This window comes from Capsella rubella, unplaced genomic scaffold (assembly GCF_000375325.1).
Source record: "Capsella rubella cultivar Monte Gargano unplaced genomic scaffold, Caprub1_0 scaffold_7, whole genome shotgun sequence".
Lineage (NCBI taxonomy): Eukaryota > Viridiplantae > Streptophyta > Magnoliopsida > Brassicales > Brassicaceae > Capsella > Capsella rubella.
Window position 1 is genome coordinate 1,894,579 of NW_006238917.1, and position 12,383 is coordinate 1,906,961.

Below are 12,383 nucleotides of genomic sequence, written 5' to 3' on the forward strand. Positions count from 1 at the left end.
CTTCGATTCAACTCAACCATTGGCCTATAATAGGAGTACTTTACTTTCTAATTTTACTTTCCCAGTTACCATGTGCGATACAAAATAAAATAACGCAGACAGATTAATTAAATATAACATCAGGTTTTATTTGTCTTAATTATTTGAAACGATAAAGCATCTAGCATGCAGATGAAAATAAAAATATCATGACGAAAATAAAACAAGACAAATATATAAAGTAAAAAGATTTTATTTAAATAAAAAATAAAGTTAAAAGAAAACAGAAGGGGTTGCTTCTGTACCAAGTTATTCTGCGTAAATAACATTTTATTATATACCAATTTACAAGGCTTCGATGCTAAGTATCCTTATCGGATATTTGTTTGATTGCTATACATTTAAATTTTTGTGTTACATATAGTTCGTCACCACATTTTTTTTTTGTCGCTACGAACCTGATTTAATTTGTTTTGTAGCGACAATGTGCATAGTCATCAGTACATGTTCTAGACTATTCTTCCTAGTCGGAAAAAAAAAAAAACGGTGTGGTGTTGTGTTAATTAATCCGGTTGAACAAAATATATCAGTTTTGTTTGATAGCAAAGTTAATGAAGTAATTTGGGACATGACAGATTTTGTAGAAGCATGTCTTTCGCATTCTTTTGCTCTTTGAGATATATGCAAAAATATGATCAACATAAAGCAAACAAAAACCATCGTGTTTCTTCAAATGTCTGATGATAGTAACATAACACCTTAGGACAAATTAGGTTTAGATGTCCATATAACATAGTATTATATTTTCTGACTAACGGTTACGATATAAAACACGAGAGTATTTGGAGCTCCAATGCATATATATATATATATTGCGATAAATCTGTACGTAACACCTTGCATGAAATTGCCTCTCCGGAAGGACTCTATGCGCAAAGGAAACTTCCGACGAGGAGGCTAATTAGCCTAATAGCCTATGCATATATTTTCCACAATTTCGCTTGTGTTGATGTGTGTCCAACGTATATAAACTCATAATTTAGGGGTGTCCGTATCATGTTTCCAAGTTTTTTTTTTCATTTTAATGTTTTGTTTTTAAATCGTCACACATTTTTTCACACAACAAAAAACTCGTCACGCACTTTGGGTCCTCTTGATTTTCACTTTTTTTTTAAAAAAAATTACGTGATATAGTATTACTGTTTAAAAGTAGCTCAAACGATTTAATAAATGTTGTTTTATCGGTAATGAACAGAATTAGTTAAGTTCACATTCTTATAATACTGGAGTTTTGTTATTAATTCATTAGACTACTACATATAAGTTTGTTTTTTCTTGGTTAAGTACAAAATAAAAAAAAAGGAAGAAGAGTCAAGTCAAAGAGAGAGGAAGAAAACATGACGACGTTAGCATCACACCTGAAGCCTGAAGACTGAAAGCTAACAAACATCGATTTGGTTACGTCTCTCTAATAATAAACACCCAAACCAACTACATATATGATAACCACCCAGAACTATTTAAAAAAAAACAATAATATTCCATTTTCATTCCTTTGAGAATTTAAAATTAAATCAATACATATTGATACAAGTATTAAATAATAACAGACATAGGTTCAGTACGAATTTCATCATTTAATTTTCTTACGTTACCCGTTACCATCATGTAATATTATGTGTCCAAATCAAATACTGTCGTTACGTAATTAAAGTCTATAACAAAGGGTATACTGGGGAATAAAAAAGGGTCAAAACGAGTCAAAGTTACCGTCAAACCACAAAGCCAAAGTAGAATCGTACTTACTTACACGTAATTAATTTAAACTTTTTAACATTTTTTCAAAACTACTCCCAACTAAGAACACCGTATCTTCACCGAAGATCCATGTCATCTGTCTGAATCTCTTTCAAAGTACTGTCCTAAAAAGGTTTCAATTTTCCCAACACAAAAAATAAAAAAATAAAATCTACGGTAATATTGTTTGGTTTCCTATAATTTTTGAGAATTTGGGGATCATTAAATTTTATGAAAAAGGAGATTATGGTAAATTAAAAAGAGAGAAGAGAGAAAAAAAATGAAGAAAAAAACACCGACTCATCCTATGGGAGAAACGGACGAAAATCTCGGTGCTGGCAAGATTCCTTCACAGTCCTTTGCTGTTTTTTTTTTCTCACTTTTTTTTTTTCTGTGCTTCATCATCTTCTTCTTGAGCTTATATTATCATTCATTTTTATCTTTTTTTCTCTTATAGAGAAAATTGAAATAATTATCTAATACTACTACTAGGAAAGAAGAGAGAAAAAAACAATCACTTCACACATCTTTGCTGCTTTCTCTTTTTTATGATTTGTGAATTTTGCTATCACCATCAACCCACACCTTCTTTGCCCCTTATGCGCCTCCATCTCTCTCTTATTCCTCTCACCTACCTTTCAACTCTCTCTCTCTCTCTCTTTCTTTACGAAAAGTCTTTTAATTTCAATTCTCTACCTGATTTCAAATCTTGTGTTTCCCTTCTTTTTTTTTTGTTTTTAATTTAATTTGATTCTTTTGTTTTTTTTTTTGTTTTTTGGTTTATTATTGGTTGAAATGGGTTGTACAAGTTCGAAGCTTGACGATCTTCCGGCGGTTGCTCTTTGCCGTGAACGTTGTGGTTTCTTAGAAGCTGCTATTCATCAACGTTACGCTTTAGCTGAATCCCACGTGGCTTACACTCACTCCCTTATTGGAATCGGTCACTCCCTCCATCTTTTCATCAACCACCACCACCGTTTCGTCTCTTCCGGCGGCGCTACCGTCGGCGGAGCTGCTGACTCTCCTAGACTCCATCTTCCTCCTCACAGAAAAGGTGACCCTCATCAAGAAGACGACGACGACGGCGGAGGTGGTAAAAACTCCCCCCAAAAAAAACCGAAGCTTGCTGCTTCTTCCCACCACCAAGCTCACTCGGGTTCGGGTTCTGACTCGGGCCATCTCGAATTCGACTCAGATTCCGACGACGACGATGACGACGACGACGATTTGGAATTGGATTCGATGCATCACCACTCTCCTCAACGCCACCACCATCTCGGAAATTTCCCGATACCGGAGTCAGCACCAATGGGTGGAGGTGGAGGATACATGGAACAACCGGGTTATATGACCCGGTACCCGAATCCAGAGATGATGGGTCATCTCCCTCCGCCTTACTCTGGTGGAAATAGTTATATGCATATGAATTACATGAAGAACACTTCCATGCCTCCTTCTGTTGTTTATGAGCAAAGACCAACTAGTCCTCAAAGAGTCTACATAGGCGAATCATCTTCTTCTTCTTCTTCTAATTACCCTTATAATCCTTATCCTCCTCAAAATTCCTATTTTGGATACTCTAATCCACCACCCGCACCCGCATCTGGATACTACGGTGCTGGTTCTACAGCTGCTGCCGTTGCTTCTAAACCGCCCCCGCCTCCACCCTCGCCGCCGAGGTCTAACGGTTGGGATTTTTTGAATCCGTTTGATACTTATTACCCTCCGTATACTCCGAGTCGAGATTCGAGAGAGTTAAGAGAAGAAGAAGGTATCCCGGAGCTAGAAGACGATGATTCACAGTACGAGGTTGTTAAGGAGGTTCACGGCAAACCAAAATTCGCCCCCGGTGGTCATCTACCGAATCCCGCCGCCGTGCACATGAGGGAGGAGTCTCCGTCTCCGCCGCTTGATAAGTCTGGAGCCAGTACTAGCGGAGGCGGTGATGTCGGAGATGCGTCTGCGTATCAGTCTAGACCGAGTGTGTCGGTGGAGAAAGAAGGGATGGAGTATGACGTTCACGTTGTTGAGAAGAAGGTCGTTGAGGATGAGGAGAGGCGGAGCAATGCCACGGCGACACGTGGCGGCGGTGGTGGAGGAGGAGGAGGGCCACGTGCGGTGCCCGAGGTTGCGAAAGAGATTGAGAGTCAATTTGTGAAAGCTGCAGAGTCTGGAAGTGAGATTGCTAAGTTACTTGAAGTTGGGAAGCATCCTTATGGTCGTAAACATGGTAAAGCGTGATCCTTTAACGTCAAAGTTTTCAGCTTTCTGCAACTGGTTGAGCAAAGTTTTGAACTTTCTTATGTTTTGTGAATTGTGGAGCAGCTACTTCGAAGATGTTGCACGGTGTTACTCCTTCGTTACCTTCTTCTACCTCTGGAGGACCTTCTGCTGCTGTTGCTACTGCTACTGCTACTGCGCCGCCTACTTATGCAGACATTGAAGAAGAGCTTGCGTCCAGGTCGAGGAATCTTTCTTCGACATTGCACAAGCTCCATCTTTGGGAGAAGAAGCTTTACCATGAAGTCAAGGTAATGTTTGCTGTTCTTTTGTGTATCAAATCTTTGGTCTTAGGTAGATTTGTGTATCATTTCTTTTCTCTGAAGATAGAAATGTAATCTTGTGTAGGCTGAGGAGAAATTGCGACTAGCTCACGAGAAAAAGCTAAGGAAGCTAAAGCGTTTGGATGAAAGAGGTGCTGAGGCTATGAAAGTAGATAAAACGAGGAAACTAGTAAGAGATATGTCCACCAAGATTCGGATTGCTATTCAGGTTGTCGACAAAATATCTGTGACGATTAATAAGATTAGAGACGAAGACCTATGGCCACAACTAAATGCATTGATTCAAGGGTAATATAAACTTATCTTCTCCAAATGCATATCTGAAACAGATATCTAGAATGGGAACTCTACTCATTTGTTGATTTCGGTTCTTTTAGGCTTACAAGAATGTGGAGATCCATGCTTGAGTGTCATCAAAGTCAGTGTCAGGCTATTAGGGAAGCACAAGGCCTGGGACCGATAAGAGCAAGCAAGAAACTCGGCGATGAACATCTTGAGGCGACCAGTGTGCTTGGACATGAACTTATTAATTGGATATTGGGGTTCTCGAGCTGGGTTAGCGCTCAGAAGGGTTATGTTAAAGAGTTGAATAAATGGCTCATGAAATGTCTTCTGTATGAACCAGAGGAAACACCCGATGGGATCGCTCCTTTCTCACCTGGTCGGATAGGGGCACCACCAATCTTTGTGATCTGTAACCAATGGTCTCAAGCTCTAGATAGGATATCCGAGAAGGAAGTTATTGAGGCAATGCGTAGTTTCACAACAAGCGTGCTTCAGCTTTGGGAACAAGATCGGTTAGATACGGTGATGACTGGTCACGGGGAGTCAGAGAAGAAAGTTAGGAACATGGACAGGGAAGAACAGAAGATACAGAGAGAGATTCAGGCATTGGAAAAGAAAATGGTTCTTGTGGCTCCGGGTGATGGTAATAGTCTTTCACTATCCGGCAATGTTGTCTACCAAAGTGATACTAGCAACGACAGTTTACAAGGTAGTTTGCAGCGGATTTTCGAAGCTATGGAGAGATTCACTGCTGAATCTATGAGAGCTTATGAGGATCTCTTACAACGCACCGAAGAAGAAACTGCTCCACGAGAACTTGAGGAAGAAGAAGAGGAATAATAAGCAAAAATAGGAGAAAGATCTTTGCTTATCAATCAATTCAATCTTGAATCCCATGATCAAGCTGTTTGCTGATCTTGCAATGCCGGAATATTCATTCGGTTTTGTGGTTTGGTAATATCGGAAAACAAACTGGGATTCATATGTATCTCCTTTCTGAGACACTCAGGCAAGAAGAGCCCATCAGTATGATCATGTTAGAGGAGGCAGAAACCGGGCTAAGACGCAACAAATCGTCTGGTGAACTGAGGCATTTTAGTGCAATTGACTTTGAACCGGATGGTTTTCATGCCATGGTGGAGAAAGGTTTCATAACTTGACACTTGAGCCACATATGACGCAAGTCACAGATATGAGTTGGAGTCTAATAATTTTAAACTTGGGTCTTTGTATATAAGACGCTTAGGACAAAACTTATGATGATAGTTCTCTCAACAATTTTTTTGTAAAATCCGAAGATAGGAGGAGGATGATAGCTCAGGCAAATCTTTTTTTTTTTTCTTTTTAAAATCTTCTGATCTCGGTGAGGGGGTCATGTATTATTTGTCGGACTTAATTCTGTGTCCAAAGATGCTTTGGTCTTGAGCAACTGAACTGTCTTTTAGTGGAGTAAAAAGTTGGGTTCATATTCTAAGACAAAACAGAAAAACCAATTCGAATCTTTTCTAGATTTGGAAATTTTCCTATTATTCAAAAGAACCGCAACCATAATCCAACTTTAGCTCCATGTTTGTTTACCAAATTGTTTAGTTTTATGCAACTGAAATCAACTGAAATATTAAAAATTTTCTATCTTCTTAACAAATCTTATACATGATCATGAACATATTCACAAAGGGATTTTGACTTGAGCTTACAATAAAACAGGCCAATTAGTTTAAACAGGCCCGACTATATTAGCGAGAAATACAACAATTAGTTCTTAAAAAAAAGGAACATTTCCTTTTTCTTTAATATTTTTCTACCATCAATGCTAATTGTTATTTTATTTCCTTAATATAAGTTCTAGGCATAAGAATTTTAAGTTTTGCCACATACTCGATGTGCATATTTGCTCATAAAAATTAAGGATATACACGACCACGACACGAGGTAACTGGTGGACGTTTTACGTGAAAGACTGAAAGATATATTAACATTAAAGTTAGTGTATATTAACATTAAAGTTAGTGTCATGATATGCAATTATGCATTGCCAATAAGTTAACTAGGCCCAAAATATTACGATATTGACGATACCTGACAAGCTTCCAACATCAATGACTCATGTGAAACTAGAAGATTAATTAAACCCAATGTTCTCAGTACTCTCGACTACTAGTGCCTGCGCCAATACAGTTCTCGTCTTGAAGCTGCCGTGCCTAACATGATTTGCGTGCGCGAACTTGACGTCTCGTGTGTCAATATATTTATTTTTGTTTTCTCTTTGTTTGTTGTGAAATAATACTAATAAATTGAAATAAAACAATAACATGCAGAGAATAAGTGCCAGAAGTTATTATTGCGATCCAACCATAGGTTCGTAATGAGTAATTATTAAATTACTATATTAGAGATAGTGCTTGAGCATCTAATCATATAAGAAAAGCCAATTACGTACTCTGGAGTCTGGAGAATCATTGGATCACTTCACTCTTTCCCTTTTCAAACACAAAGAGACAGCTCTTGTGTTCTTGAAAGCTTAAAGCTCTATTTTCCCCAAAGCTACATGGGGTAATACAAATTTAAGTATACTTTTCATTTCATACATGTAAATTATTCAATCTGGTATCCAAACTATATATGGGTATTAATAGAAATTTGGTGTTACTGCATGTGTATATAAATTAATAACACATGTACGAGTATGTACATTAGTGTAAATTAACAGTTGCAAGTTTGAAAGCTTAATCCATATACTTGACCATATTTTTGTAGTATTATATTAGGCTAGCCGTCTTTATTAAGAGGTACCACCTAACTATATATCCATTTCAAATGTGGTGATCTGTGCGGTTTAATATATTAAATCAAATTCTTAAAAGAATTCAGAACATTTAGCCATATTGGTTCATCTGGTTTCCAAATAAACGCTTGCACATTCAGAGTTCCAAAGCCAAAGAAACTGTCTTCATGTGGTTTTGAAAGACTTCTTTTAAGATAGTAAACTTCTTAAAATAAGGTTCTTTCCAAAAGATTTATTTCTAGGAATAACGCATAGAAAATAATCATTTTTGGTGAAACAGTAATTAGAACTCAGATGGAAACAAATATGTCAGTCTGTCAAATCCATTGAGAAAATTGATATTCACTTTACCCTAATTAGAAGGTACGTTAATAATTCATAAACACTATGCAAAAGGGAGATAATGCAAAAAAAAAAAAAAAAACACACACACACACATAAAAATCCAAATATTCACACGGTTTCAAAGTCAACTTCTAAAAAAACACTTCACATTTTCTTCACACGCTTCTCTCTTGACATTATACAAAAAAAAGTACTAACATTTTGAAATAAGCTGCTAGGTACTTAGAACTAGAAAAACAAAAAAAAACTAGGTTGATGAAATGGGAATGTTTTGTTGAATAAAAACGAGAAAGCAAAAGTAGGAATGGTTGATGATAAGTCATTCCAATCACAAACCATTTGAGCTGGCAATAATGTGATTTCCCAAAAATCTCTTTTGGTACCACAAAGTTTTAAATCATTGAACATCGGAATCAATTTATTGTATTATAGTATAGTATATATACAAGAAAAAAATGTTGGCTTCTTCTGAATATTTTGGCTTTTCATTTTTCTCAAATCCTTTGCTTTTAACACAAAACATAATTATAGACCCAAAAACAAAAAAAAAGTTACAGTTCAACTTCAATGTTGGCATTCTTAAAACAATGAGAAAGAATGAACAAAAAGAAAAATAGATACATATGCATGAATAACAAATCTAGGATTTACAAGATGATCTAAAATGATAATCATCTTTTATATATTTAATACTATTTCAGTAGAGTAGTATCATATTTGACAAGAAGGAGAAGGAAGAAACTTACCTCAGGAGTCAAAACAGAAGAAAGAAGAAATTAGAAATAAAAATCGGATTTTTATTTTCCAACACTATCTTTCTCTTTCTCTCTCTTACACGGAAGGAGTCGAAAGAGAAACACTTTCCGACTTGGGTAAGAAAATATTTTTTGATGGGTTGTTGTCAATCCTTGTGTTCCCGTGAAAACCCACTTGGGAAAGATGGAGCTCAGCCGTCACAACTCTCTCAGAACAGCCACGGAGGCGTTACGGCGGCTGATAACGGCGGAATCGGAGGAGGCGGGGGTAGTGCTGTAGGCGGCGGAGGAGGAGGAGGAGGAGGTGGAGGAGGAATCCCATCTTTCTCTGAGTTCTCTTTCGCTGACCTTAAAGCAGCCACCAACAACTTCAGTTCCGACAACATCGTATCAGAGAGTGGTGAGAAAGCCCCAAATCTTGTTTACAAAGGCCGACTTCAGAACCGTCGTTGGATCGCTGTCAAGAAGTTTACTAAGATGGCTTGGCCTGAGCCTAAACAATTTGCTGTAAGCATATTAAACAAAACCCTTTAGTTTGATTCTATTTTTGTCGGATTTTTTTCTCTGAAAATTTGTGTTTTTTTTTTCTTTCTTCAATTTGTTTCAGGAAGAGGCTTGGGGTGTGGGGAAATTGAGGCACAATCGGTTGGCGAATTTGATTGGATATTGTTGTGATGGAGATGAAAGGCTTCTTGTTGCTGAGTTCATGCCTAATGATACTCTTGCTAAGCATTTGTTCCATTGTATGCTTCTTTTTCTTCTTTTTTTATGCCTCTTTCTCATTAGTAACAATGAATTTGGTTGTCAGTCCTGTTAGGTTGTAAATGTGTCTCCAAAGCTCTGAAATTTAGTCTCTTTAGTATCCAGTGTTTGCCAATTGCAAAGAGCTTGCATTTATGGGTTTATGCTATATAAGGTTGTGATGTTAGATGGACTAAAGGAGATTACTTTACGTGAATTAGAATGTCTTAAAGGGTGCATTGTTTGTTTCTTATCTTATTCTTGTTTTGGTCATTCACAGGGGAGAATCAGACTATCGAATGGGCTATGAGGTTGCGAGTAGGATATTACATAGCTGAAGCTTTGGATTATTGTAGTACTGAAGGTCGTCCATTGTACCATGATTTAAATGCTTATAGGGTTCTCTTTGATGAGGTATTTTTCTTTTCTCAAGAGTTCTTTCATGCTTAAGAGATGTCTCATTGTGATGTTAAGGCGGAGCTTAACTAGTTTGTTTTTATAATGAACATTGTAGGATGGTGATCCTCGGCTCTCATGTTTCGGATTGATGAAGAACAGTAGAGATGGTAAAAGTTATAGCACAAATCTAGCATATACACCACCTGAATATCTAAGAAATGGTAAATCAACAGCTTTGTTTCTTCTTTCTAAGATTATTACAATCAACATAATAGTATAATACGCACATCTATGTTTTTGCACTTTTTCAAAGATGGATTTCAGTGTGGTAAATTTTTTGTTGTAGGAAGAGTGACCCCTGAAAGTGTTACTTATAGCTTTGGAACTGTCCTTCTGGATTTGCTTAGCGGAAAGCACATCCCTCCAAGCCATGTAAGTTCCTATCTAGATGTTTGAGTAGGAGCAAGTATACCACTACAAATATGTGTGGTTTTGGTGTGAAATTATCCGCTCATTGGTCATGATTTTGGTTTAAGTTATGTGAAGCTACCTTAGTTGGTCACTGATCATGGTTACTAGAAACAAGATAATACTGCTCCTTCACCGTCTCCTACTACATACTGCTACTATATGTGCTACACTCTTGTTCTTTAAGCACTATTATAAGATATAGCTCTCAACATGTCCATGTGATTCTTCGTTCTTGCATAGTTAAGTTTGAAAGATGTTCATGTCATATAATACCAGTTAATAAGTTTTGTGGTATCAATTTGGGTGAGTGATATCTTGATAAGTAATTATCATATCTCTTACTTCTAGGCTCTTGATATGATACGTGGCAAGAATATTATTCTGTTGATGGATTCACACCTTGAAGGAAAGTTCTCAACAGAAGAAGCTACCGTAGTTGTCGAACTCGCCTCTCAGTGTTTGCAATATGAGCCTCGAGAGAGACCCAATACAAAAGATCTTGTTGCAACACTTGCACCATTGCAAACTAAATCAGACGTAAGCAAGAGATCTTGTAAATCCCAGTTCTGAATTAAATCAAGTTCTTATTTACCTGTTTTCGAATTCATTTAAATGTTAAATATTTTGGTTACAGGTTCCCTCTTATGTGATGCTTGGAATAAAGAAGCAAGAGGAGGCACCTTCGACTCCACAAAGGCCACTTTCACCATTAGGTGAGGCCTGCTCAAGAATGGATCTCACAGCTATTCATCAGATTTTGGTCATGACACATTACAGAGACGACGAAGGCACAAACGAGGTAATTAGACGGTAGTTTTGGTTTCAGTTGCTAAGACGCGTAAAAAAATAGGCTGGCTAACTCTTGAGGATTTTCAGTTATCATTCCAAGAATGGACGCAACAGATGAAAGATATGCTTGATGCACGGAAACGCGGTGATCAATCTTTCCGCGAGAAAGATTTCAAAACAGCCATTGACTGTTACTCACAGGTAGTGATTTCCGGCTACTTCTTCTTACATGTCCAACCCATTTGGTATTGGTATCGGGTTAAAACCAGATTGTTTATCTGATAGTATTAGAACTCATATGGGTACAATTGTTGCTTCTGTGGGCAGTTCATAGACGTTGGAACAATGGTGTCTCCAACTGTTTTTGGTAGGCGAAGTCTATGCTACTTACTATGCGATCAACCAGACGCAGCACTACGTGACGCGATGCAAGCACAATGCGTGTATCCAGATTGGCCAACGGCTTTCTACATGCAGTCTGTAGCGTTAGCGAAGCTGAATATGAACACAGACGCAGCCGATATGTTGAACGAAGCAGCTCAGCTCGAAGAGAAGAGACAACGAGGTGGCAGAGGATCTTGATCCTTGAGACACAAAGTGTTACATCTTGTTGTAAAAAAATTAACGAGCTTCAAGAATTCTTTTTAAGAAGAAGAAAGAGAAAACCGGTTAAAACTTGTTGCTATGATTGTTGATTGGGGATGTAATGTAACCATAGGGAGAGAAGAAAATTGATGTTTGTTTGTTTGTATGCAATACATGCTGTAAGTTTTAATGGACAAGAGTTTCGAAAATACAAATTGCTCTTTTATGGATCATGTTCTGCTTTCCAAATTCCAAACTCAAGACTTAAACATGGTGGACGTTGAGTGACTTTGATGTCCAAATCAATGGTAGCCTCATGGCATTAGTAGTAACCAAGTAGCTCAAAGATGATGAACCTGTTTATCTTGAGAACACATTTACCCAAATAAAATGCTTTTCAAAATCAAATTTCTTGTCACTTCACGGATAATCATAATAATACCCAGCAAAACCACTCTGATCATCTAGACGGCTAAGGGCTAATACATGGAGAATCGGGTCACCCTAACCCAAATCGATCTGAAATAGGCTAATACATGGAGAATCGGGTCACCCTAACCCAAATCGATCTGAAATAGGCTAATACATGGAGAATCGGTTCACCCTAACCCAAATCGATCTGAAATTTTTCCAAAAAATTTTTGGACCATTTCTCGATTTGTGCGTGTCATCCTTGCGCAGGGGCCATGCTAATCTTCTCTGTATCGTTCCAATTTTATCGGATGTCCCCGAAGGGACAATCACTGGTGTCAATCCAACTCTTTATAAACACAGGTTCTTCTCTTCAGATAACCCGATGTGGGATCTTTTTACTATTGTTGTTAATGTTAACAACTTAAATGGGCCTATCAAAGGAAAAAGGTATCTCCCTCTTATTCTTTTTGAGCC

General features: G+C 37.5%; 2 protein-coding genes and 1 non-coding gene across 3 annotated transcripts; 2 read left to right on the forward strand and 1 right to left on the reverse strand.

Moving 5' to 3' along the window:
* Positions 1-2,275: 2,275 nt before the first annotated feature.
* On the forward strand, positions 2,276-6,091 carry LOC17877473 (nitrate regulatory gene2 protein). The gene is made up of 4 exons (XM_006283032.2): positions 2,276-4,006; positions 4,102-4,307; positions 4,405-4,628; positions 4,718-6,091. The coding sequence occupies exons 1-4, from the start codon at positions 2,572-2,574 to the stop codon at positions 5,463-5,465; spliced, it is 2,613 nt and encodes an 870-aa protein (XP_006283094.1). The 5' UTR covers positions 2,276-2,571; the 3' UTR covers positions 5,466-6,091.
* A 2,439-nt stretch (positions 6,092-8,530) lies between these two features.
* On the forward strand, positions 8,531-11,728 carry LOC17880733 (probable serine/threonine-protein kinase At4g35230). The gene is made up of 9 exons (XM_006284893.2): positions 8,531-9,017; positions 9,118-9,253; positions 9,532-9,665; positions 9,766-9,871; positions 9,997-10,082; positions 10,470-10,658; positions 10,756-10,920; positions 10,998-11,111; positions 11,238-11,728. Exons 1-9 carry the CDS (start codon positions 8,646-8,648, stop codon positions 11,490-11,492), a joined length of 1,557 nt encoding a protein of 518 aa, XP_006284955.1. The 5' UTR covers positions 8,531-8,645; the 3' UTR covers positions 11,493-11,728.
* Positions 11,729-12,130: 402 nt separating this feature from the next.
* Positions 12,131-12,233, reverse strand: LOC111829791. Its single transcript, XR_002833147.1, has one exon. It is a non-coding gene; the product is annotated as a U6 spliceosomal RNA (small nuclear RNA).
* Between the last annotated feature and the right edge of the window lie 150 nt (positions 12,234-12,383).